The 27,867-nt window shown below is 39.9% G+C and overlaps 4 protein-coding genes across 4 annotated transcripts; all 4 read left to right on the top strand.

Annotated features, from left to right (window-relative positions):
- The first annotated feature begins 3,257 nt into the window (after positions 1–3,257).
- On the top strand, positions 3,258–4,205 carry LOC115457254 (olfactory receptor 4E2-like). The gene has a single exon (XM_030186676.1). It carries the CDS (start codon positions 3,258–3,260, stop codon positions 4,203–4,205), a length of 948 nt encoding a protein of 315 aa, XP_030042536.1.
- An 804-nt stretch (positions 4,206–5,009) lies between these two features.
- Positions 5,010–10,530, top strand: LOC115457255 (olfactory receptor 4E2-like). The gene is made up of 2 exons (XM_030186677.1): positions 5,010–5,160; positions 9,566–10,530. Exons 1-2 carry the CDS (start codon positions 5,010–5,012, stop codon positions 10,528–10,530), a joined length of 1,116 nt encoding a protein of 371 aa, XP_030042537.1.
- An 8,136-nt stretch (positions 10,531–18,666) lies between these two features.
- LOC115457256 (olfactory receptor 4E2-like) lies at positions 18,667–19,596 on the top strand. The gene has a single exon (XM_030186679.1). The coding sequence runs from the start codon at positions 18,667–18,669 to the stop codon at positions 19,594–19,596; it is 930 nt and encodes a 309-aa protein (XP_030042539.1).
- A 6,590-nt stretch (positions 19,597–26,186) lies between these two features.
- Positions 26,187–27,116, top strand: LOC115457257 (olfactory receptor 4E2-like). The gene has a single exon (XM_030186680.1). It carries the CDS (start codon positions 26,187–26,189, stop codon positions 27,114–27,116), a length of 930 nt encoding a protein of 309 aa, XP_030042540.1.
- Positions 27,117–27,867: the final 751 nt, after the last annotated feature.

Genomic DNA, 27,867 nt, shown 5'->3' on the forward strand with positions numbered 1-27,867 from the left:
GCATCCATTCTGCAGCCCCCCATTACCTCTCCACTCTCATCTCTCCCTACATTCCTCCCCGTGACCTCCGCTCACCGGACAAATCTCTCTTGTCGTCCCCCTTCTCCTCCACTGCTAACTCCAGGCTTAGTTCCTTTTCTCTCGCGGCACCTTATGCCTGGAATCGTCTTCCTGGACCTATACGTCTAGCTCCATCTCTACCTGTTTTCAAATCTATGCTGAAAACCCACCTTTTCACTGCTGCTTTTAGCTCCTAGCCACAATTGCCCTCCCCTTGTCCCTTCCTCCCTTCTCACCCATTACTTCCTTCACCCATAACTGTCTTGTCTGTCTGTATTATTTAGATTGTAAGCTCTTTTGAGCAGGGACTGTCTCTTGGTGTCAGATGTTCAGCGCTGCATGCGTCTGGTAGCGCTATACAAATGCTAATAATAATAATAATAATAATATGAGAACAATCATTGCCAGACAAATCTTGATTGGATCATCAAGTTTAAATTGAAAAAAAGGGAAGCCAATTGTCAGATTGGAATTGTATTGCCAATGCTATCGCTTCTTAATTACATAAATCATTACTTCTATTATTTACTTTTAGACCAAGATGGAGATAAAACACATTTTACTCCCTTCAGAAGAAAGGAATTCTTCACTCCCAGTACTCTGATATTATAAAAAGTTTGACAGATGATTATTTCCAAGTAATTAAATAACATCTGGAAAGACGTAAGGAACTGACTGTTATATGGGTGAAGGAGGCCAGTGGGTATCACATGGTGAGTAGACTTCATTTGGGAAACGTATTGACCTGAGGGTTTGGGCTTTTCTTGATACATTGTATTGGGGATTTTTTTTTTAAAAATGAGCCTTCATTTGGCTAAGTATGGGCCAACCTTCACTATGTAAAAAAGTTCTCTTTTTATCAAGCTATAAAACTGTTTTCAAAGTCAAATTAAAAACCAAAGAAAGTACCTTAAGAGAGAACATAATCCAGCACTTGGATGTTGCTCTCTGAAGGGTTACTGAGGTATAACTGTGGGACGTTTGTAAGAATAAGAGCAAATGGGCTGCAGAATCCATTCAGGCTGAAAAATTACTTTAGGGAGCTAATGCGAATGTGTTTCGCATATAATGATATACGTAAATGTAAAATAGAAGACAGAACATGAGACACTAAAGCTGTCTTGAAGCTTAGGCTTATTTTCCGCCAGAGCCGATATGTTCACATCAGCCCTCTCCTGAAGTCACTTCACTGGCTTCCGATCCGTTACCGCATACAATTCAAGCTTCTCCTACTAACCTACAAATGCTCTCACTCTGCTGCCCCTCCTTACCTCTCCACCCTCATCTCCCCCTACATTCCTACCCAGAATCTCCGCTCACTGGACAAAAATCCCTCCTTTCTGCTCCCTTCTCCACCTCCGCTAACTCCAGACTCCGCCCTTTCTGCCTCGCTTCCACCCTTTGCCTGGAATGGACTTCCTGAACTGATACGTCAGGCCCCATCCCTACCCATCTTCAAATCCTTGCTCAAAGCCCATCTTTTCGACTCTGCTTTTGGCACTTAACCTAACCATTACTCCTCTATTCAATACCACTACCAATCTGTCTGTATTATGCATTTGCATACCTTAATTGTCTTTAGCTGTTTAGATCTATTAGTCTGTCCCTATGAACTATTGTGTAATCAGATGTACTATGCTGTCCCAATTTGATTGTCTCTGTCGTTATGTCCTTTAGATTGTAAGCTCTTTTGAGCAGGGACTGTCTCTCTTCATGTTTGACTGTACAGCGCTGCGTAAGTCTGGTAGCGCTTTAGAAATGTTGAGTAGTAGTAGGTCCTAACTGTTTATCATTTTGAACCACTACCAGGTGTACATAGCACTGTACAGACACATATAAGAGAGACAGTCCCTGTCTCACAGAGTTTACAATCTAGTCAAGAGAAAGAAACAAGAGATTATGGGTAATGTATTATAGAAAGGGTGAAAGAGTTAAGAGGAGTGGAAGAGTGGCCTAGTGGTTAGGGTGGTGGACTTTGGTCCTGGGGAACTGAGGAACTGAGTTCGATTTCCACTTCAGGCACAGGCAGCTCCTTGTGACTCTGGGCAAGCCACTTAACCCTCCATTGCCCCATGTAAGCAGCATTGAGCCTGCCATGAGTGGGAAAGTGTGGGGTACAAATGTAACAAAAATAAAATAGATACTATTGGAGATTCTACATGGAATGTTGGAGATTCTACATGGAATGTTGCTACTATTGGAGATTCTACATGGAATGTTGCTATTCCACTAGTAACATTCTATGTAGAAGGCTGTGCAGGTTTCTGTTTCTGTGAGTCTGACGTCCTGCACGTACATGCAGGACATCAGACTCACAGAAGCAGAAGCCTGCGCGGCCACATTGGTGATCTGCAAGGGCCGACTTCTACATGGAATGTTGCTAGTGGAATAGCAGCATTCCATGTAGAACCTCAAGTGGAGGAGTGGCCTAGTGGTTAGGGTGGTGGACTCTGGTCCTGGGGAACTGAGGAACTGAGTTCGATTCCCACTTCAGGCACAGGCAGCTCCTTGTCACTCTGGGCAAGTCACTTAACCCTCCATTGCCCCATGTAAGCCACATTGAGCCTGCCATGAGCGGGAAAGCACGGGGTACAAATGTAACAAAAAAAAAGTGAGTTATTTTCATGGAATCAAAGAAAGACTAGAAAGAGAGGATGAAAGAATATTAATGTTCTCTGACTTGGAGATGAAACAAAAAAACTTTGGAAGTGGGTGGGTCTTTCCTACTGGCTTACCCCTTGTAAATGTATAGTACGGTTGGGTTCTACGAAATATGTTTTTTTTCTCGCCAGACCATTTGCAAGTCTTTCTAGATTCTAAAAGCTTGAATTAGGATACAAGCCTTACCTTGATTTGATACGTAAAAATCTTCTCTAATTATGTATGACTACCCCCCTCTTATTTTGGTGGTCTAAGGAAGCAGGATAACTAAGTTTTATTTATATGAGAGAATAATAGTTACTTAAATATTCTTTGTTAATTCTTCTTTAATTATAGAAAGTAACTATTACTTTATATAATTCACTGTTTAATATAGTGCTGTATTACTTTGAATTGTAGTATAATACTTGTCATTTATTTTGAAAATCTAAAAATAAAAAAAATAATTAAAAAATGTTCTCTGACTGTCTCATTTTATGCGTTCTGTCTATTGTCTCTTGTGTTTCTGTTTTCCTACAGTTGATAAAGTGGAAGGAATGGCAGTCAGCAATGAAACCGGAGTCACGCATTTCATCCTTCTTGGACTTTCCAGTGATCCAGACTTACAGATCATGTTCTTTGTGCTGTTTCTAATAATTTACTTGCTCACCATAGCTGGAAATCTTCTCATTATGGTAACTGTATACGTGGACGCTCAGCTGCACACTCCCATGTACTTCTTCCTCAGCCACCTGTCATTCCTAGATTTGGGCTTTTCAACTGTCGCTATCCCCAAAACCCTAGTTAACTTTGTCTCACAGAGTAAAATCATCTCTTTCGGTGAGTGTATTGCTCAAATGTTTTTCATACATTTCTTTGGGGGTGCAGAATGCCTTCACCTGACTCTCATGGCTTATGACCGCTATGTTGCCATCTGCAATCCTTTGCGTTATACCACAATAATGAGCAGACGAATCTGTCTCCTGCTGGTGGTTTCTACATGGGTAGGTGGTCTTATGCATGGCTTCGGTCAGACATTTCCAGCAGTTCAGCTGCCTTTCTGTGGTCCTAATGAGGTAGATCATTTCTTTTGCGACACCCATGCCTTATCTTTGTTGGCTTGCGCCAGTACCTTTTTCAGTGAAACCGCAGATATAATCAACAGTGGAATCTTAGCCTTTAGTTCTTTCGTGGTGTTGTCCATATCTTACTCATACATCATCTCTACTATCTTAAAAATTCGCTCAGCTGAGGGAAGGCAGAAAGCTTTTTCTACCTGTGCCTCCCACCTCCTGGTGGTCACTTTGTATTTTGGCCCCCTTGTCTTCATCTACATGAGACCTCCAGTGACATTGGCAGGTGATAAATTGATCTCTGGTTTTTACACCATCATAACCCCTGTGTTAAACCCCTTCATTTATACACTCAGAAACGAGAAGGTGATAAAATCCATAAAGAGGCTGCGAGGTAGGAAAGCGTCTTTTCTAGGGACGCATATTAACTGATTTCCTAGAACGATGTGATCTACTCTAGAAAATTCGGAAGATTTCCCTTTAGATTAAATTTTTAAATAGAATTTCTGTACAGAGATTTAATAATCCTGAATGAATTGCACTCTTCTTAAGGAAAAGTGGCACTATTTTGGTGGCAATTTCAGAATGTGGTGCCTTCAGTCAGGTGTTAGAATGGTGTGAGCAGAGCATCAATTGTACAACAACACTTAAGGATGCCTTAAGGATGTGTAAGTTGGCTCCTAAGTGCACCATGCAACCTATAGGTTGTAGACATTGCTTGGAGATCTGCACTTGATCAGAATATGTTCTGCCCGCTAGGCGTGCATAAGTTTAGGTGCCAGTTTTTAGAAATGACTTTTGCCTCTCATGTCACATCTACCTAGAATCCATGACTTATATTAATATATATATGCTCAAGTAAACTTGTAATGATTGTGGGAGGAGCTAAGCACTATTCCGGGAACATCTCACAACCTGGGTGAGGACAATGGTTTCCTTCCTACAGTCCAGGATTAGATAGAAAAACATTGCTGACTTCCAAGTGTAATTGAGGGTCCTTGGCATATGGTTCCTTAGGTAACTGTTTGTCTCTTGGAGAACAGTAAGTAAGGTTGTATCAGGAATAATTATGAGTTATACCGCTATTGTTATCTCTCTGTGGAACTACTGTTACTGCTCAAGTTTTACAGAACGCCTCGCAAAAACATATCTTCTGTGCAAGAACTGCTGAATCTGGTGACTGAGGTAATCCTGAGCTACCCTAGGTTACTGATCACGGGAGACTTTAACTTACACATGGAAACTCCGGAAACCACCACTACTTCCTTCTTTGATAAGATGGCAGCTCTGCGATTAGCTCAGGTGATCAAATCTCCAACCCATGAAAATGGCCATATGCTAGATTTGATGTTCTGCAAAGGGATTGAAAACTTTGAACACAATGTTGGTGACATCAACGTAACACCCCTATCATGGACAGGTCATTTTCTAATCACATTTTCTATTAAGGACTACCAAAAACAGATGGGCCCAACCAAAGTTTAGAAGGCATTTTGAGACATGACTGCTGATTACTTCCTAGAGGTCTTGTCCTATCCCTCTGCACCTGGACTAACTTACTACACACCCTGTAGGTTAGACCAATTCTTCATATCTTGTTTAAATGTACAAAGATTTTGCCATGAGTTTAGCCACCCATCTATTTATCACAACTGACTCGGTACTACCCATCTTGTCCCCATTTCTATATCTGCACTTGACCCCTCAGCTAGACAGAAATTCATATCTATGTTATTCGAATGTTTTATTGCTTTCTTATTAGGTGTTTCAGTGGTATTATGCTGACATCATATTGTATCTATGTTATTTGACTATTCTTCCATTCAGTCTATTATAGTATTGTTTGCATTGTACTGACATCATATTTTCAAGTTTACCTCATGTATTGTATTTAAGTTTGTTGATCATTTTATTATTAATATATTAACAAAATTTTAAGTTTTATGTTAAACTGGACCTCCTGTACACCACCTTGGGTAAATCTGTTGATAAAGGCAGTTAATAAATCCCAATCAATAAATACATTAATGAAATAAACTATGTTGCCTCTCTTAATACATCGAGAAGGCAAGTCTTGTCACAATGGTTGATGTTCTACAACGTTAAGTTTGGATTACTGTAATGCAGTCTACACCAACTCCAATTGATTCCAAAATGCCACAACAATAATGATAGAAGTTTGTAAGTAACATGGTCACATCATGTATTAATGCTAAAATTTCACAGGCTACCAATACCATACAGGGCTAAATTTAAAACTTATTCTGATCTCCAAGGCTCTTAAGGGAAATGGGATCTCCCTCTACACCTCTAAGGTTGCTAAAGTTCTTCTAAAGAATATCCCTAACAATACCCTCTGCAAAAGAGGTCACAATAATGTGACACTGTCCAACCAGCCTTCTTCAGAGTAGCCCCCATACTCTGGAATGTACTCCCTGAAAGGCTTCATTCAATGCAAGATTATCTGTACTTCAGAGAGCAGTGAAAGCTTAGATCTTCTCCAAGCTTTAATGAAAGGAGCAACTAACTAGCTAGAAACACAAGGATAAACACTGGTTGCCCATATGGTAGCCGGACTGAGTCGCACTTGGTAGTACCTCTTACTTCCAAGGGAATTCAGAAAGTTATGCACTTTAGACACACTGCAGTAGGATGCTGAGGTGGCTTCTGTAAGAGAAGGGCTCTGTTATTGCCTTAATAAAGGTGCTAATTCTTGGGGAACTGAGGAACTGAGTTCGATTCCCACTTCAGGCACAGGCAGCTCCTTGTGACTCTGGGCAAGTCACTTAACCCTCCATTGCCCCATGTAAGCCGCATTGAGCCTGCCATGAGTGGGAAAGCGCGGGGTACAAATGTAACAAAAAAAATATAACAAGTTAAAAATTAGGAGGCTCTTAACAGAGGGAGTAAGACTAGTGAGGATTCCTGCTAGCTACCGCACTGGAAAGTAGAACGAACCAGCGGTATAGCAGAGCAGTGCTTTTCCAAATATAGGAGTGTGGTAGCCGTGTTAGTCCACTCTTAAGGTTATCCAGAGCTGGAAAAACTGAGGAAAATCATAAGAGATCTACAACCTATACTCCAGGAGGATGAATTACTGAAAGAGATATTCCCATCCCCACCAGTACTGGCCTTCTGACAGCCACCCAACTTAAAACACAAGCTAATCAGAAGTAAACTTCCATCACAGACTGAAAAGGAACAGAAGGGCACACTTCCCTGTAACTTATCCAGTTGCAAACTATGCCAAAATATTTCACAGGAACCCACAGTCATCCACAAAGGAAAGATATTCAACATAAAGGAATCTTTCACTTGCTCATCTTCCAATGTGGTATATATCATTCAGTGTAAAAAATGTAACGAAGGATGCTTTATTGGAGAAACAGGCCAGATGCTTAAGACAAGATTCAATTTACATAGACATCACATGAACAATACAGCCAGTAGGGCCCCCACCCCGGTGGGACAGCACTTCACAGAACCAGGACACTGTACCAGTGATTTCACAGTGAGAATCCTGAAAGGTAACTTTAAAACCATACAAGAATGTAAGACCTTTGAAGTCAGAATGATTGAATATTTTAACACCCAACAGAAAGGACTTAACAAGGATCTGGGGTTCCTAACCCATTATAAACCATAAAGCTGTATTTCTCTGTTGATCACCCCACCCCTCACCTATCCACACCCATCCTGTTAGAATATCAATGATATGCTTTGATGTCCCCATGCATACCTCCTACCCACCCCCATCCTCCCACCCTGTCAGACTGTCATAGTAATGCTTGAATGTTTTCACTTATATACACTGTCAGCTACCACATTTGCTTATTTCCGATCTGAGGAAGAAGGGCAACCTTCGAAAGCTAATCAAGAAATGTATTAAGTTATGTCCAATAAAAAAGGTATCATCTTATTCTCTTCTCCATGTTTTCTTTTGTTTGATTTCTATTGATAACCTTCCAAATATAGGGAAACAGCACCGGGAATCTGAAGTCTCTTATCTCTTATATCTACTAGCTGGACGAGGCAAATAAGTTTGCAATTGTGTTGTTAGCTTAATAAAGGTTTGTAGCTTATAAAATTGGTGCACGTTTACATCAATTTTTTATGTCCGTTAACAAAATAGGAGAGTTTCATAAGATTCCTAGATTCCTCTCCTGAAACATGCATTAAGAGCTCTTCCTGAGCATGAATCTGACTCAATCATAGTGAAAGAAATTATGATATTCAACTAATGATAATAGATTTTGGTTTGCAATCTTGACCTAACTATGAACAACAATCCCTCTAAGGCATGCAGGAGTCCTCACCCCGCTTTCCTACCACTGAGGCTGGTGAATCAATATGTCAGTTTCAATTACAAGGGGCGAGCAAGTTCTGGGGGACTTCCAAGGGTCAGTCTGCCTCTCTTGAATGGAACTATGGTATTGCTGCACCAGCTACAATGATAGAAACATAGACAGAGCACTCTGGTGTGCCTTTGAGGGAATATTAACTAAGCAAGAATGCACATTTCTTTTTTTCATATAACTTAATTTTTCGCTCTTCTTGAGAAAAAAAAGCCAGATATGCTTTGAATTTTGACAAGACTAAAATCAGTGGGAACATGACTTCCATCCATTTTTCATGCAAGGTTTATCCACATGGACTCCAGAGGTTCCAAACTATTGGGTTTTTTTTTTCTTTCGCAGATGTGCTGGAGAATAGTGTTAATGGCACTTGTAAGTGTTACTGTTTAGAACCTCCAAAGATGATAATCCCCAGAGCCCGAAATACAGTTTAAGTTCACGATTTTGCTGCCTACTAGAGCAAGACTTCAGCCCGTAGCTGCTGGCAGAGCTAGTGAGGCAGAGATGACCTCCAGAATTTAAAGCATCTGAAAATTATACAGGAATATGTTTGGCATTTAGAAACGAGCAAAGCAAGAATAATCTGCTCATGTGATGATCTCCCCAAGTAATATGCTGTAAGTATCTCTCTTGGTTTACATTTATTTTTAGTGTTTATCTACCTCAAAAATTTTTTTTGGTTTTTATATACTGCAAGTAAGTGTTGATCATATATTTCAAGCAGGTATTTTCTGTCCCTGGAGAGTTCACAATCTGAGTTGGTGGATGAAGCAATGAAGACCAAGATTGAAAGTAGCTACAGTAGGATTTGAACTTAGCTTGCTTGATTCTTGGTCAGCTGCTCTAACCATTAGATGTCTCTTTCATGCCCTGCTATTTTTTTTGTCTTCTAAGAGTTAAAATGTCATTTTGTAAATATACTTCTCTTACAGCTGGTCAACTCCACAAAAATATCTACTGAGGTGCAAGAATATGTATGACCCCTAACTAGCAGCGGGCTTTTATGTCAGTTTCAGTATACATTGATCTCCTCTCTTGTTTTTCCTTCTCCAACCTCACTTGCTGTGTCTCATTTGTCAGGTTTCAACTCTTTCTTTAATATATCAAGAGAGAACAATCATTGCCAAAACAATTCTTAAGTAGGCCCTCAAGATTGTATTACCAGTGCCAACACTTCTATTAATTATTTCTAAAACACTGCTAGTTGTATCCCACACTGTACAGGCACATTTAAGAGAGACAGTCAGAGCTTAAAATCTAGTCAAGAGAAAAATAGCAAAAAAATTGATTCTAGGAGAATGTCTTATAGAGAAGTGGTTAAGATATAGAAGTAACCACAGAAAGGACAAAATTAGGAAGTCTGCACAAAGATTATTAATCTGCCTCATTTAATGTATTTTTTTTCCTACTGTTTCTTGTGTTTCTCTTTCCCCACAGTTGATAAAATGGAAGAAAAGGTGGTCAGAAATGAAACCAGGGTCACACAGTTCATCCTCCTTGGACTTTCTAGCGATCCAGACTTACAGATATTATTCTTTGTGATGCTTCTAATGATTTACCTGCTCACTGCAGTTGGGAACCTTCTCATTTTGGTAACCATATACGTGGACCCTCAGCTGCACACACCCATGTACTTCTTCCTCAGCAACCTGTCTTTCCTAGACTTGGGCTTTTCATCCGTCGCTGTCCCCAAATCCCTAGTTAACTTTGTTTTCCAGAGCCAAACCATCTCTTTCAGTGACTGCATTGCTCAAGTGTTTTTCATACATTTCTTTGGGGGTTCAGAAAGCCTTCACCTGGTCCTGATGGCTTACGACCGCTATGTTGCCATCTGCAATCCTTTGCGTTATACCACAATAATGAACAGACGAGCCTGTCTCCTGCTGGTGGTTTCTACATGGGTAGGTGGTCTCATGCATGGCTTTGGTCAGACATTTCCAGCAGTTCAACTACCTTTTTGTGGTCCTAATGTGATAAATCATTTCTTTTGTGACACCCACGCTTTAACTTTATTGGCTTGCTCTAGAACCTTTTTCAGTGAAACTGCAGACATAATCAACAGTGGAATCTTAGCCCTTAGTTCTTTCGTGGTGTTGTTCGTATCTTATACATACATCATCTCCACTATCTTAAAAATTCGCTCAGCTGAGGGAAGGCAGAAAGCTTTTTCTACCTGTGCCTCCCACCTCCTGGTGGTCACTTTGTATTTTGGCCCCCTTGTCTTCATCTACATGAGACCTTCAGTGACATTTGCAGGTGATAAACTGATCTCTGGTTTTTACACTATCATAACCCCCGTGTTAAACCCCTTTATTTATACTCTCAGAAATGAGAAGGTGATAAAATCCATAAAGAGGCTGCGAGGTAGGAAAGCGTCTTTTCTAGGGACGCATATTAACTGATTTCCTGTCCATTTAAAGGTAGACTCCTTCATGGAAATCATTTACTTTCACTGATCGATGTATGCTCTTTGATCTACTCTTCAAAATTCCAAATATTTGCCTTTAGAATTTCCGTGGAAAGATTTAGCAATCCTGAATGAATTGTGCTGTTCTTAAAGAAAAGTGGAACCATTGTGGTGACAGTTCTAGAACTTGGTGCCTTCATTCAGGTTCTAGAATGGTGTGAGCAGAGCATCAATTGTAGAAGAACACTTAAGGATGCCTAAGCCATTGCAGACTATATGTGTCTTTGCCGTTTTGCAGTGTATTACAGCCCACCTGAGTCCTTGATTCAGAAAATCCATGAAGAGGCTGCAAGGAAGGAATGTTTCTTTTGTGGGGATGCATATTAACTGATTTCCCGTTCATTTAAAGAGAGACACCTTCATGTACACCACTGGCTTTCAGTGATCGATGTATGCTCTTTGATCTACTCTATAAAAGTCTGGTAATTTGTCTAGAATTTTCATTGGAAGGTTTATTAAAGCTGAATATATTATGCTGTTCTTAGTGAAAAGTGAAAATATTATGGTGGTGCTTTGATGTGCCTAAGCGGTGTTAGCAAAAACCTGTTTTAGTGTACCAGAAGTTACACATGATCAATTATGGTGTGTGTATGGCAGGTGGAAGTTGGTGCCTTAGTGAGCCATTTAAACTGCGCAACCTATAGCATTGTATAAGTTGTAGGCATTGCAGGGAGATATGCAAATGACCCACAAATGCTCCACCCACTCAATAGTATTGACATGAAGCCTTACAGGATGGTGCCCAGTGAATTAACAATGGGGTTACCCAAAATAGGTGTACCTAATTATGCAACTGTGTACTCTAGGTATGGGTATCTTTAGGTACCAGTTTTTAGAATTGCCTTTTATATCTCCCGTCACATCCACCCAGAAACTAAGAACCTTGATTTATACAAATATATGCTCAGTAAACTTGTAATGATTGTGGTTTTTTTTTTCATAGCCATACTGGCTCAGACCAATGGTCCATCTAGTCCAGTATCCTGTTTCCATCAGTGGCAGAGACTCAAATTGTGGCAACATTTCATGCTACCAATTCCAGGGCAAGCAGTAGCTTCCCCATGTCCGTCTCAATAGCAGACTATGCACTTTTCCTTCCGGAACCTGTCCAAACCTTTTTTAAACCGAGATACGCTAACCGCTGTTACTACATCCTCTGGCAAAGAGTTCCAGAACTTAACTATTTGTTGAGTGAAAAAATATTTCCTCCTATTTGTTGTAAAAGCATTTCCATGTAACTTCCTTGAGTGTCCTCTAGTCTTCATACTCTCGGAAAGAGTAAAACATCAATACTTCTACTCATTCTAAACCACTCAGAATTTTGTAGACCTCAATCATATCTGCCCTCAGCCTTCTCTTTTCCAAGCTGAAGAGCTCTAACCTTTTTAGACTTTCCTCATATGGGAGGAGTTCCATCCCCTTTATCATTCTGGTTGCTCTTCTTTGAACCTTTTCTAATTCTGCTATATCTTTTTTGAGATACGATGACCAGAAGTGAATGCAGTGAAGGGCCATTCTATAAATATAGGTGGTAATAATGCCTATAACTTTATAGAAAAATGGCATTATGTGCATGATTAGCACCAGTACTTGCAAGTTATGTGTGTATGTGGTAAGCGTTATTGTATAAACAGTGATTTAAGGGCTATAGCGTGGAACTGCAGAGAGGCGATAATATGAGTGGAGCAAGGGTGTGTGTTGGACAGTTCGCCTAGTGACAGACAACTTATACAGATGTTACATTGTGCACTTTGGCCTGTCCAGTTACACCTGCTATTGAGAAGTAAGAAGTGGCTGAGTCTAAATTTTGGCGCACCAAAGTGTCTTTCCACTAGCATTCTATAATGGCTTTAGTGCTACTTATCATAACTTGTATAGTGCTACTAGACATTTGTAATGCTATATACAAAACATGGAAGAGACAGTTCCTGCCTTAGGCAGGCCTTTGAACTGTTATAGAATTGGCGCTAAGCTTTCCCCTTTGTGGTGCTTAGAATTTAACACCAATTTATAAAATTTTTCCCTTTAAATATTTACCGCCCTCCCTCCCCCCCCGATATTCCAACTGGTCAGGAACAACAGATATTCAGTGGCCAAAACAAACCCAGGTATGTAATGCCAGTCACCAGAAATGGCCGGCATTGAATGTCCAGGGTTTACCGCTGGCTGAATATCAGGCCCTGATTGACTAATAGATTAACTTTTGCTGTTATAGGTTCGTTATCAAGAATGCACTCACTGTATGATGCTTTATAGTATAAATATTGCATGGTGATCCTACTTTGGTAACCAATACATGAATGTGTCGTTAATGGCTTTGTTTGGATGTGAGAGGAAATAAATTTCATTCCGACTGGCTCACCAGATGTTTGTCCTCATTCTTATCAGAACCCTCTCTCTTCCTTTGTCTTATCCCTTCCTATCACCTTCTGAAGTTGCATTTTTGTATATGTTTCTCAGTGCAATGTTTCTAGCAAAAAAGGTGCCGGTACTCAAATGCCAGGTCACCCCTTCAGGGGTGGGGTGATCACTGAGGGACTCACTACACAATAGCCAGGCCCCCTGCAACCAGTTACAGAACCTATGACAAGGCAGAATTGGTGTGTAGAGCCTGAGCTCTTTCATTAAAACTTGTGGTCCATGGGTCAATTTTAGCAGACACTGGAAAAGGTGCCGGTACTCAGCACCCCTGAGTACCCCCCTCAAAAAAAGCCCTGATGTTTCTTATCTCAGAAACATAGAATTTGATACTTTGTACCTGGAATCTCGGCAGTGGTGGGGTAGAGTCATGGAGAAGCCAGCAGTTATGCAAGTACTGCTTATATTTACTGCTGGTGACCACATAGCTAAACTGACAGATAGGACCATAACCAAAGGTTGACCTGCTTTTGTCTGCTTAGCTATGTGGGTGCTGCTGCTGTTGCTGCCACTCTCACTCCCACCCTGGTTCCCCTAATAATCCCTAGCTGTAATTTTTCAATCACTGCTCCCAACCCCCCAACTCAAAATGTAAAGATGATTTTTGTGATCTTAGATGGATGGTATCTTAAGCCATACTGTGCCTCTGAGCAGACTATAAGCAGATGTCAAATAAATTAGCTCATTACTATGTACTATCAGCATTGACTTTCTTCTCTTCCTGAATTACTCAGTGAAGTCAAGGCCTAAGAAACTGGACAGTGCTCACTCTCCATGACTATTTGGGCAAAGAAGCATCTCACAGCAACCAAGGAGATAAAGGTAGAAAGTGTCCAACTGATCCATCCAGTCAGCCTTGAATATACACCGGAACTGTAAGCAGAAGTTCAATAGCAAGTTCTGCCTTTAACAAGGCTTCCAAACTCACCATACCCCCTTCCAATAGAGATATCCCAATCTCCCAAAAAAGTCCTTCAGACCCCACCCCATCATGGATCCCATTCTGCTATAAAGTCCTGGACTCCACCCATCACAGAGCCTGCTCTGCCATAGTTCTTTATGGTATTCCTCTTCCTGCATCTGCTCACTGTAGCCAAGAGTCTTCTCTTCATGGTGTCCATAGAGGTGGACCCTTGTCTACGGTCTCTCATTTTGCCCAGGAACATGTCCTTTTTTTGGATTTATGGTACTCAACACTAGCTATTCTCAAACCCCAACTGAGCCTCATCTCAGTGAACAAAGCAATCACATTCAATGACTGTACTGCCCTATTATTATTTCTGTACTTTTGAGGGGGCACAGAGTGCTTTCTCCGAAACCTGATGGCCCATGACCACTATGTTTCCATTTGCATTCCTTTATGCAGCACCACTATAATAAACAGGACAGTACAAGATCAATTATTTAAAGTGAATCCTGTCTAATTAAATTGATTGGGGCCAGCTATCTGCCAATGTTCAGCACCACTTTAACAGGGTGCTGAACATTGGCAGATAGCTGGCCCCAATCAATTTGGTACTAAGTGACCATTTTGGAACCAGATCTTTCAGGGGCTTTACAGGCATGGAGTTGGGGAAGAACGGTAGTTATGTGAGAGTTGGGAATATTCAGAGTGCCCGCATAGCTAAATAGGCACAGAGAACCACAGAAAAAGTAGCCCTAACTATGCCTGCTAAACTATGCGGGTGATGGCCCTAAATGTCAGCCAGAACCTGCAAAAATTCTGGTTACCGACCTGAAGTTGTTCAATCCCTCCTCCCTCCCTCACTCCATGGAACAGCAACTGACTTTCTTTCCAATCATCCCTCCTTCCTTCCCACCTTGGAACATCAACTGTTTCCCCCATTCCAATCACCCCTCCCTACCTCCAACCCTCTGGAAGAGCAACTGATCCCCCCAAATTCCCCTCATATCTGTAGACCCCCAACCTACCTTTCTAATCACTTGTGGTCTAGTGGAGAATGGACAGGAGTTGATACCCACACACTCCTGCCCATCATGGCTTCCACTTCAAAAGGGTTACTGTGATCTATAGTGTCAGCCTCACAGTACTACTGACTAATCTTATGCAAGTGCCTGGCTGATCATTGGCAAGGACCTGCATAACATAAGAACATAAAAATAGCCATACTGGGTCAGAACAATGGTCCATCTAGTCCTGTTTCCAAAGGTGGCCAATCCAGGTCAAACGTACCTGGCAGAAACCCAAATAGTAGCTACATCCATGCTACCAATCCTAGGCTAAACAGTGGATTCCCCATGTCGATATCAATAGCAGACTATGGACTTTTCTTCCAGGAAGTTGTCCAAACCTTTTTTAAACCCAGATATGCTAACTGCTGTTACAATATCCTCTGGCAACAAGTTCCAGAGCTTAACTATTCATTGAGTGAAAAATATTTCTTTCTGTTTGCATCATGTCCGAATATTCAATGGTTTGGTATTGAATATGTGGATCAAACATAGCTGGCAACAGACAGCATTAAAAAAAAACCACTCACCATCGCTGGCTGAATATTGACTGCTATGTTTCCACTTAGTAGCCTCTACATGGGTATATATTTTTTTGCACTCATTCACACAGATATCAACTGACTTTCTATGGTCCTGTTGATATAACCCATTGTCAGTGTTGGCTTGCTCTAGCATCTTCATAATTGAAACCATGATCATTGCCAATGGTAGAAATATATCCTTGACTAGCTTCCTGGTGCTACTTATATCTTAAATAGCTATCATTTTTGCCAATCTAAAGATTTGATTTGCTGAGGGAAGGTCATGGTAGTGGATTTGTTCTTCATCCCTTGTGTCTTCATCTACCTGAGACCACAGTGACATTTTCAGCTGACAAGATGGTCTCCATTTTTTTATAACATCCCAACACTTTTTAAAAGTGAAATCAGTCATGAAGAGAGTGAACAGCAGTAAAGTATTTTGTCAGGGGATGCAAAAGCCCTGATTTCAGAAGAAAATGATTAGAAATATGGGCTTGAATATATTTGTAGGGGGGTATAACTGTTAACGCTAAAGGAACATCTGCCATTGATATAACGTTGCCCACTCTTGAGTTTATTGTATGGATTCTTGGGATATATTATCTACTATCCTTGGATTATTTTTTCATTAATTCATTCATCTTTTAACAATAAAAATATGAATCAGTTTTGCCCATTTTCTTCTGGAGCTAGTGTTCTATGTTTACTCTCACATTCATTAGTGAATATGTTTTCATAGAATATGGTGATTCAGCAGAATGGTAATTGTACTTATTTATGAATGGCTTCCTTATGGACCATTTTTTTTGTTACATTTGTACCCCGCGCGTTTTCCCACTCATGGCAGGCTCTATGCGGCAGGCAATGGAGGGTTAAGTGACTTGCCCAGAGTCACAAGGAGCTGCCTGTGCTGGGAATCGAATTCAGTTCCTCAGTTCCCCAGGACCAAAGTCCACCACCCTAACCACTGTAGGATAAAGAGGCTCATTTTCAAAGCATGTAGACTTACAAAGATATATAGGTTAATAATACTTAACTTTGTAAGCCTATGAGCTTTGAAAATGAGCACTACAATCTATTTTAATGATCAAGAAAAAGGTTTATGTCTTTTTAAGTCTTTTCTTGAAGTGGCTACTGATGGAAGGATGGAGCCGTGACCCTTGTACCATGACTCTACCAGAGATTAATCATAACCGCTCTGTTCAGAAGTGATGCCTGGGGAAGCCATAATCTCCATTATTCCAAATAACATATTATAATCATTGCCTCACGCGTTTCATCTTTTCTGCTTATTCATGTTGGATTCTTAACCTTGCAAAACAAGAAGCAACTTTGCAGAAAGCCAGAAATAAGTATAAAATAATTTATTAGATGGGTGCCTCCGAAGATTATAATCCCTAAAGCCCAAATACAGTTTAAGTACATCTCTTTGTTGCCTACTGGAAAAATTCACCCTGTAGCTGTTGGCAGAGTGAGACAGAAGCTACTTATTTTCAAGAATTTCTGAATTTACTATAAATAAAAATAATACTTCATGGTAATTTTCAGGAGTATGTTTTATATTTGCAAATGAGCAAAGCAAAAATTTGCCATTAAAATAATATGCTGTAAGTATCTATTTATTTTTACCTTTATCTGTATTGCTTAACCACCTTAAATATTTATTTTTTACATAGTACATGCAAATGGTGTACATACATGTTGGAATATGAGGCAATGGAGGAAAAGAGTGACAGTGGGGATTTGAACTAGGATTCACTGATTCTCAGCCAGCTGCTCTAACCATTAGACTTCTCAATTATGTCTGCTCGTCTATCTTAAAATGTCATTTTCTAAATATATTTCATTTAGAGTGTAAATATGGGAAACACCTTAAGAATAGTACGGTGTCATTGTTCTGATCCTTAACTAGCAGCAGGCATTTCTGCCACTTTCAGTATAGATTCATCTCCTGTCTTGTTCACCTTGTTTCTTCTTGTCCTACCTCACTGGCTGTGTGTTATTATCTCTTTCTCTATCCTTAATCTATCAAAAGAGAACAATCAATGCCAAACAAACCTTGAGTAGACCATGAAGTTTTAATGGAAGCATGGGAAGGCAATCGACAGATTGGAATTGTATTGCAATCATTTCTTTATTACATAAATCATTAATTTGATTCTTTACTTTTAAACCTAGACTGAGATGAAAGACGTTTCATACATTTAAGAAAGAAGGAATTCTTCACTGGAAATATTGGGAAGTTATAAAAAGTTCCACCGATGGTTGTGTCCATATAATTAAAAAACACCTTGAGAGAATTGATGAACTGTGCTTGAGTTTTGGGAGTGGCGGCCAATGAGTAGCACAAGGTGAGTTGACTTCAAGTGGGAAAAGTGCTGAACTGAGTGTTTGTGCTGGTCTTGAAACATGGGATTGGGATTTTTAAATGAGCTCCTCATTTGGCTACAGATGGGCAGAACATTATTCACAATCTTTAGGATTGCCATGAGGAAATTGTTCTGCGGCAATGAGCTATTTGATGAATTAAACAAGCTCTTTTTATTAAGTTATGAAACCATGTTTTCAAGGGCAACTTTAAACCAAAGTACTTTAAGAGACACCATAATCCAAACCTGAATGCTGCACTGTGAAGGGTTAATGACGTATAACTGTGGAATGTCTGTGGAATAAGAGCATATGAGAAACAGAATCCGTTCGAGGTACAATAGTTTTTTTTGGGAGGGAGGGCCAATGATTCTTGAGCATTAAGAGCTGTCCATAAACCTAACACAAAATCAGAAGACAGAGGATGACAGACCGAAGTGTCTTGCAACTTGTCCTTACTGCTGTTTATCATTTTAAAAACATTACCTGTTGAATGCAGCACTGTAGAGTCCCTGCTCCATTGTCCTAACAATCTAGTTAAGACAAACATGTCTAACAAATCAGATATTCTAGTAGAACATATTATATAGAAGTGGATAAGATGTAAAAGGAACCTCAAAAAGTTATGTTTTTAGCCCTGGTTTGATAAGGACTAGAGACTGAGCAAGATACAACATTTCAGGAAGTCCTTATATAGACTATAAATGATCTTGGAGCATCTGTCTCATTTAATATTTTCTTTCTATTGTCTCTAGTGCTTCTGTTTCCCTACAGTTGGTAAACTGAAAGGAATGGAATTCAGGAATGAAACCAGAGTCACACAATTCATCCTCCTTGGAATTTCAAGTGATCCAGACTTACAGATAATATTCTTTGTGCTGTTTCTTGTGATTTACCTGCTCACTTTAGGTGGGAATCTTCTCATCATGGTAACCATATACGTAGACTCTCAGCTGCATTCTCCCATGTACTTCTTCCTTAGCAACCTGTCTGTCTTAGATGTGGGGGTTTCAACAGTTGTTGTCCCTAAATTCCTTGTTAATTTTTTTTTGCAGATTAGAACCATCTCATTCAATGGCTGCATTGCTCAAGTGTTTTTCTATCATTTTTTTGAGGGTGCAGAAAGTCTTCTTCTGGTTCTGATGGCTTATGACCGCTATGTTGCCATCTGCAATCCTTTGCGTTATACCGTAATAATGAACAGCCGAGCCTGTCTGCTGCTGGTGGTTTCCACATGGGTAGGTGGTCTCATGCATGGCTTTGGTCAGGCATTTCCAGCAGTTCAGCTGCCCTATTGTGGTCCTAATGAGATAAACCAATTCTTTTGCGATACCCGCCCCTTATCTGTGTTAGCTTGCTCTAGTACCTTTATCAATGAAATCACAGATATGATCAACAGTGGAGTCTTAGCCCTTGGTTCTTTCTTGGTGTTGCTTATATCTTATGTATACATCATCTCCACAGTCTTAAAAATTCGCTCATCTGAGGGAAGACAGAAAGCTTTCTCTACCTGTGCCTCCCACCTCATGGTTGTTGCTTTGTTTTTTTGCCCCCTTGTTTTCATCTATATGAGGCCACCAGTGATGCTTGCAGGTGACAAACTGGTCTCTGTTTTTTATACTGTTGTGACCCCTTGGTTAAACCCCTTCATTTATACTCTCAGAAATGAGAAAGTGAAAAAAGCCATTAAGAAGCTGGGAGGTAAGATGAGTATGAACTGATTTTCTGTTCATTTAACGAAAGTCACCTTTGTGTAAATCATCTGCTCTCGCTGATTGATATATGCTCTTGAAACTACTCTATAAAATTTGAAATATATTTCCCTTGACTAATTTTTTAAGTTAGAATTTGCATTGAAAGTTATCGTAAATGTAAATGAATTATGCCACAGTTCCTGAAAAGCGGGAGCTATGGTGACAATTGTGTAACTTTGGTGCCTCAAGTTTGGTGGATCAATAATAGTGGAGAGCCACATGAAGGCCATGCCACGAGATGGGGGATGCAACTTTATTCAAGGATCTGACAATTCCAAATGCCCACATCTGTGGTATAGCTTCAGATCATTTGTCTGGTTCTCTGGAAAGCATAAAACACTGGAGAAGTGGAATAGACACTTTAAAAAGCTGCCAAATCAAGCTCGTCACTAGATCTCTGAATTGATAGCTTCTTAAAGGGTTTATCCCACATGTGCAGTGTTTCTTGTTACCCAAAGAAACAGACAAATGACCAAAGCTATTTAATTGATGCAATCATTTGATGAAACATGGGCCATGTTGGGTCATTGAATAAAGTTGCTTCCTCTATATCTTGGCTCTGTCTTGTTATTTCATCTGTGACCCTCCACATTATTATTGCTTCATGGTGTTGCTGTTTCCCTCTGATCTGCTCAGCTTCCAGTTTGGTACCAAATGGTGCCCTCTGAGTATCAGATTTGTACTGGTACTTAGGTGTGCCTAAGCCATTATAGAAAACTAGAGTAAATCTGCTTAAGTGCTCCAAATGTTAGGTTCAGTCACTTATGGCATGTGCATGGCAGGCCTACGTTGGTTGTCTACATATGTGTTTAACCCATATAACCTACAGTAGTCTATAAGTGGTATACTTTGCTGAGAGATATGTTTATGATTGGCATATCCTCCTCTCAATGTGTACATTCCCCTTTCAGTTATTCACGATGGTATTTACAAGCCTCCATGTAGAATGGCACCCAGCACTGTAGCTTCCTTGATACAGGGCCATATGCTTGATTTGGTGTTCTGCAAAGGGTTGACAACTTTGAACACAACGCTGGAGGCATCAACATAACATCCCTATCACGGACAGATCATTTTCTAATCGCATTTTCTATTAATGACTATCAAAAACAGATGGGCCCAACCAAAGTTTGGAAGGAATTTTGAGAAATGAAAAACCTGACTGCTGATAACTTCCTAGAGGCCTTGTCCTATCCCTCTGCACCTGGACTAACTTACTGCACACCCTGTAACTTAGACCATCTTCATAACCTGTTTAACTGTACAAAGATTTTGCCTTGAGTTTAGCCACCCATCTAGTTATCCCAATTGATTCTGTTCTACCCAACTTGTCTCCATCTATATATATATGCACTTGGCCCCTCAGATAGACAGAAATGTATTTACATCATATCTATGTTATTTGATTGTTTTATCGCTTGCATATTAGGTGTTTCATTGGTATTATGCTGACATTGTATTGTATCTATGTTATTTGAATATTCTTTCATGCTGTCTATTATGGTATTGTACTGACATCAATATCATTTATTGCATTTATAACTGGTCACTTTACTATTGTTACGATGTTAAGAAAATTGTAAGTTTTATGTTAAACAGGATCTGCTGTACACCACCTTGGGTAAATCTGTTTATAAAGGCAGTTAATAAACCCCAATAAATAAATACATTAAATAAACTATGCTACCTCTCTTCATACATTGAGAAAAGAGGCAAGCCTATTTTATTCTATTCAAGTCTTGTATATCGCCTGTTATTCCTAAATGGATTCATCGTGGTTCACAATCTAATTCTCAACAATTGAGAGAAGTTACAGTAGGATACATATACAGTCTTGGATAAAAATTGAGAATATATTATTTACTGATTATACAGATACGTTTTCAGCCAGAAGAATAGAAAAAAAGGTAAGGTTTTGTAAGTCATACGTAATAGATTCCAATATCTTGCTCCCAAGGAAGGGAAAGGACCCTCATAAATCAATTTTAATTTCAGATGCCAAAGCCAAGTGAAAACATAAGCTTCTCCAAGAAGGCGTAATTACAAGCAAATTGCCCAACCCCTCTGAGTTTAACCAAATATAGACTTAAAATTAAACAAAAAATTTTTAATCTAATACGTTGATGTATGGTTGATGCACTACAATATTAAGAATGGATTACTGTAATGCAATCTATACTGGTCTGACTACAAAGTGTTTGCACAAGGTCCAATGGATTCAGAATGCTGCAGCAATAATGATAGAAGGTTGTAAGTGACATGAAGGCTTATTTTCGAAAGAGAAGGGCGCCCATCTTTTGACGATCATCGGAAGATGGGTGCCCATCTTTCGACGCTCATCGGAAGATGGGCGTCCTTCTCACAGGGTCACCCAAATCGGCATAATCGAAAGCTGATTTTGGGCATCCTCAACTGCTTTCCGTCGCGGGGATGACCAAAGTTCATGTGGGCGTGTTGGAAGCATAGCGAAGGCGGGACTGGGGTGTGCTTAACACATGGGCATCCTCGACCGATAATGGAAACAAGAAGGGCAACCCTGACGAACACTTGGCCAACTTTGCTTGGTCCTATTTTTTTTATGACCAAGCCACAAAAATGTGCCCTAACTGACCAGAAAACCACCGGAGGGAATCAAGGATGACCTCCCCTTACTCCCCCAGTGGTCACTCTCCAGATAGCTACTTGCCAGATACCCTAGCTAGAAACACAAGGACAAACAATACCTGCCCATGTAGTAACATGACTCTTATCTACTTTTTCCCTATCTGAGATCATTTTCATGCAATTTTATGACTTCAAATGCAACTTTCTTTAAGTTAGTTCCCACATTTTCTATGTAACCCCTGCTACACCATCACTGTAATTTCAATCATTTACAAATGGTAAGCCACTATGAACCGAAACTTGCTTTTGGATATCAGTTGGATACAAGAATGAATGCTACCTGCCAATCAATGACTCCAGAGAAGTAGAGATTTAAGGGGAGAGGGTCAGTGGCAGTGATTGTTGTGGCAGTGGGTCCCTTAACATTATTTGCCCTGTGCCCAGTTTTGTCTCTTGGCAGCCCGGCTGGTGCCATCACTGATGCTGTCACTGGTTTCATGTTTTGGATAAGTGAGGGTAGAATAGAGACCTGCAATTTTATTTCCATTATCATCTATATTCACATGAATTTTAAAATTTTAAAATGGGGTTATATTGGATAAAAGATCAGGACGCACTGTTCTAAGTTGTGCAACAATCTGTCACCTGTATTCTTACTGTTGTGGGAGGTGTAGCAATATTGTGGTTTCAATGGAAAGGGGAATGGAAGGTCCCCCTTGGAGACTCAAAGAACTTGATTGCCCCTTGTGATTGAAACTGTGATACTGTTGCACCACCTCGGATGTCAGGAATGTGGATGGAGAACTCCTGTGTACCTTAGAAGGAATGTTTGCTGGGGGTGTGAGGCAGTGCCAATGTTTGGGAGCTGGGCCACAGACCCATGCCAAAAGGTTAGGAATGGGTGAGTGACTAAATATATTTCTGATGAATTTTGAAAGAGTCACATCTAGTATAATAAATTATTATCACTTATTAATGATTAAGAATAGACTTTGCTTTGTAATGCTGACATGTTAGGAACAACAATCCCCCCTCCTCCTCTACTGCTAATTCCAGACTCTGTTCCTTTTATCTTGCTGCATCTCACGCCTGGAATAAACTTCCCGAACCTGTATGTCTAGCCCCCCTCTTTGGCCATTTTGAAGTCCAAACCTAAAGTCCACCTCTTTACCACTGCTTTTGACTCCTAACCGCTGCTCACTTGCCCTATCCTTTATCCTCACCTCTTTATTCCCCTACCCTTAATTGTTCTGTCTATCTCCTGTCTTATCTAGATTGTAAGCTCTTTGAGCAGGGACTGTCTTTTTGTGTATGGTGTACAGCGCTGCGTATGCCTTGTAGCGCTATAGAAATGATAAGTAGTAGTAGTAGTAACGGGTGGGAGTCCTCAGCTAGCTTTCCTACCACGAACGCTGGTGCATTAATATGTTGTTTTCAATAGTAAGGGGCAGCCAAGTTCTGTGGGGCTTTCAGGAGGACCTGCCTAACCCTCATGATTGAAACCTTGATATTAATGCATTAGCTGTAATGGTAGAAGCACAGTCAGAGAACTCTGCCTTGGAGAGAACATTAACTAAGCAAGAATCAGAATATGAATGGTATCCATTTTTTCCCGTACGACTCCACTTGTTTCAAACTATTGCTTTCTAACAGGTGAATAAGGAAATGAAAAAAAAATGAACCACCTGATTCTTGTGAGATCCTTCAAAAAGTATTATCCTCAGAGCCCCAAATACAGTTTAAGTTCATCACTTTTCTGTTTATTGGAGAAAACGCCTTCAACCTCTAGTCGATGTCAGAGATAGAGAGGCAGAGGCTAACTATTATCCAAAATTTCTAAATTTACTGTATCCAAAAATTACACTTTGTGGTAAACACTAACATTCTATAATGGCTATAGTGCTACTTATCATCATTTCTATAGTGCTACCAGATGTATGCCGCACTATACACAAAACATGGGATCGATGTAGATGTCATTATCGAAAATGCCCCTCCACGTGCTTTGAAAATGAGCACTATAGTCTATTTTAATGATCAAGATATAGGTTCATTTCTTTTCTAGATGTGGCTACTGATGGAAGGATGGAACTTTGACTCTATCAGGAATGAATCACAACTGCTCTGTTCAGAAGTGATGCCTGGGGAAGCCACAATTTCCAATGATTCCAAATACCATATTATATTAATTGCCTTATGCTTTTCATCTCTTCTGCTTACTCATGTTGGATTCCTAGCTTTACAAAACAAGAAGCAACTTTGCAGACAGCCAGAACTTAGTATAATATAATTCATTAGATGAGCGCCTCCGAAGATTATAATCCCCAAAGCCCAAATACAGTTTAAGTACATCTCTTTATTGCCTGCTGGAAAAGACTTCAGCCTGTAGCTGTTGGCAGAGTGAGGCGGAAACTACCTATTTTCAAGAATTTTATGTATCTAAAAGTAATACTTCATGGTGATTTTCAGGAATATGTGTTATATTTGGAAATGAGCAAGACAAGAATTTGCCATCCAAATAATACGCCGTAAGTATCTATTTCTTTTCACCTTTATCTGAAAATTTTAACCACTTTAAAATGGTTATTTTTTTCATATACTACATGCAAATGGTTTACATACATGTTGGACTATGAGGCAATTGAGGCAAAGAGCAACAGTGGGGATTTGAACTAGGATCCAAGAATTCTCAGCCAGCTGCTCTAACCATTAAACTTCTCCTCAATTATGTCTGTTCTTCTGTGTTAACATTCATCTCCTGTCTTGTTCACCTTGTTTCTTCTTGTCCTACCTCACTGGCTGTGTCTTATTGTCTCTTCCTCTATCCTTAACACATCAAAAGAGAACAATCACTGCCAAACAAACCTTGAGTAGACCATGAAGTTTTAATGGAAGCATGGAAAGGCAATTGACAGATTGGAATTGTATTGCAATCATTTCTTTATTACATAAATCATTAATTTGATTTTTTACTTTTAAACCTAGACTGAGATGAAAGAGGTTTCATACATTTTAGAAAGAAGGAATTCTTCACTGGAAATATTGGGAAGTTATAAAAGATTTCACTGAAGATTGTGTCCATATAATTAAATAACACCTTGAGAGAATTGATGAACTGTGCTTGAGTTTTGGAAGTGGCGACCAGTGGGTAGCACAAGGTGAGTTGACGTCAAGTGAGAAAAGTGCTGAACTGTTTGTGTTGATCTTGATACATGGGATTGGGATTTTTAAATGAGCTCTTCATCTGGCTACAGATGGGCAGAACATGATTCACAATCTTTAGGATTGCCATGAGGAAATTGCTCTGCGGCAATGAGCTGTTTGATGAATTAAACAATCTCTTTATATTAAGTTATGAAACCATGTTTCAAGGGCAACTTTAAACCAAAGTACTTTAAGAGAGACCATAATCCAAATCTGAATGCTACACTGTGAAGGGTCAATGACGTATAACTGTGGAATGTCTGTGGAATAAGAGCATATGAGAAGCAGAATCTGTTCGAGGTCCAATAGTTTTTTTTGGGAGGGAGGGGCAATGATTCTTGAGCATTAAGAGCTGTATATAAACCTAACATAAAATAGAAGATGACAGACCGAAGTGTCTTGCAACTTGTCCTTACTGCTGTTTATCATTTTAAAAACATTACCTGTTGAATGCAGCACTGTAGAGTCCCTGCTCCATTGACCTAATAAATCTAGTTAAGACAAACATAGCTAACAAATAAGATTTTCTAGTAGAACATATTATAGAGAAGTGGTTAAGATGTAAAAGGAACCTCAAAAAGTTATGTTTTTAGCCCTGGTTTGAAAAGGACTAGAGACTGAGCAAGATACAACATTTCAGGAAGTCCTTATATAGAATATAAATGATCTTGGAGCATCTGTCTCATTTAATATTTTCTTTCTATTGTCTCTAGTGCTTCTGTTTCCCTACAGTTGATGAACTGAAAGGAATGGAATTCAGGAATGAAACCAGAGTCACACAATTCATCCTCCTTGGAATTTCTAGTGATCCAGATTTACAGATAATATTCTTTGTGCTGTTTCTTGTGATTTACCTGCTCACTGTAGGTGGGAATCTTCTCATCGTAGTAACCATATACGTAGACTCTCAGCTGCACTCTCCCATGTACTTATTCCTCAGCAATCTGTCGGTCTTAGATGTGGGGGTTTCAACAGTTGTTGTCCCTAAATACGTTATTAACTTTGTTTCACAGATTAAAACCATCTCATTCAACGACTGCATTGCTCAAGTGTTTTTCTATCATTTCTTTGAGGGTGCAGAATGCCTTCTTCTGGTTCTGATGGCTTATGACCGCTATGTTGCCATCTGCAATCCTTTGCGTTATACCACGATAATGAACAGCCAAGCTTGTCTGCTGCTGCTGGTTTCCACATGGGTAGGTGGTCTCATGCATGGCTTTGGTCAGGCATTTCCAGCAGTTCAGCTGCCCTATTGTGGTCCTAATGAGATAGATCATTTCTTTTGCGATACCCACCCCTTATCTGTGTTAGCTTGCTCTAGTACCTTTATCAATGAAATCACAGATATGATCAACAGTGGAGTCTTAGCCCTTGGTTCTTTCTTGGTGTTGCTTATATCTTATGTATACATCATCTCCACCGTCTTAAAAATTCGCTCATCTGAGGGAAGACAGAAAGCTTTCTCTACCTGTGCCTCCCACCTCATGGTTGTTGCTTTGTTTTTTTGCCCCCTTGTTTTCATCTATATGAGGCCACCAGTGATGCTTGCAGGTGACAAACTGGTCTCTGTTTTTTATACCGTTGTGACCCCTTGGTTAAATTCCTTTATTTATACTCTCAGAAATGAGAAAGTGAAAAAAGCCATTATGAAGCTTGGAGGTAAGATGCGTATGAACTGATTTTCTGTTCATTAAAGAATATCACTATTGTATAAACCATCTGATCTCGCTGATTGACGTAGGCTCCTTAATCTACTCTATAAAATTTAAAATGTTTTGCCCTTGACTAATTTTTTAAATTAGAATTTCTATCAAAAGGTATTGTAAAAGTGAATGAATTATGCTGTTGTTTCTGAAAAGCGGGAGCTATGGTGACAATTGTGTAACTTTGGTGACTCAAGTTTGGTGGAGCAACAAGCGTAGTAGAGCTCTGAACTGCTCGGCATCGTTTGGTGCCAAATGGTGCCCTCGGAGCATCAGTTCTGTAACGGCACTTAGGCATGCCTAAACCATCATAGAAAACTAGAATAAACCTGCTTTAGTGTTCCTCTTCTCAATGTGTACATTCCCCTTTCAGTTATTCACTATGGCATTTACAGCTGCCTGTGCAGAATGGCACCCAGCACTGTAGCTTCCTTGATACAATAGTATATCCTTTTGCCTTGCTACACTGAATCTCCCAGTTTGAAACTGCTTATCCTCCTGAGAGAAAACTGTCCGTAGGTGCACGGTCTTTTTAAAGACCTACATAGAGCCTTTATTTCTTTCCACTGCAAACAACAACAACAACAACAGACTCCTGAGGCTGCCATCTCATATGCTGAAACCTGGTTGCCGTGTCGAGTCTTTAAAATATGTTTGAAAAATAAAGTGGTTTGGTTGAACCAGAGACTTGCCTAGCTGTCCTTCATTTCCCACTTCTACATTTCCC

Source organism: Microcaecilia unicolor, chromosome 14 (genome assembly GCF_901765095.1).
Source record: "Microcaecilia unicolor chromosome 14, aMicUni1.1, whole genome shotgun sequence".
NCBI classification, from domain to species: Eukaryota; Metazoa; Chordata; class Amphibia; order Gymnophiona; family Siphonopidae; genus Microcaecilia; species Microcaecilia unicolor.

Coding starts and splice junctions, on each gene's coding strand:
- LOC115457257 (XM_030186680.1), top strand. CDS start 26,187: ATGGAATTCAGGAATGAAACCAGAGTCACACAATTCATCCTCCTTGGA.
- LOC115457255 (XM_030186677.1), top strand. CDS start 5,010: ATGGAAACTCCGGAAACCACCACTACTTCCTTCTTTGATAAGATGGCA. Junction 5,161..9,565: donor AAACTTTGAACACAATGTTG/GTGACATCAACG, acceptor CTTTCCCCACAG/TTGATAAAATGGAAGAAAAG.
- LOC115457256 (XM_030186679.1), top strand. CDS start 18,667: ATGGAATTCAGGAATGAAACCAGAGTCACACAATTCATCCTCCTTGGA.
- LOC115457254 (XM_030186676.1), top strand. CDS start 3,258: ATGGCAGTCAGCAATGAAACCGGAGTCACGCATTTCATCCTTCTTGGA.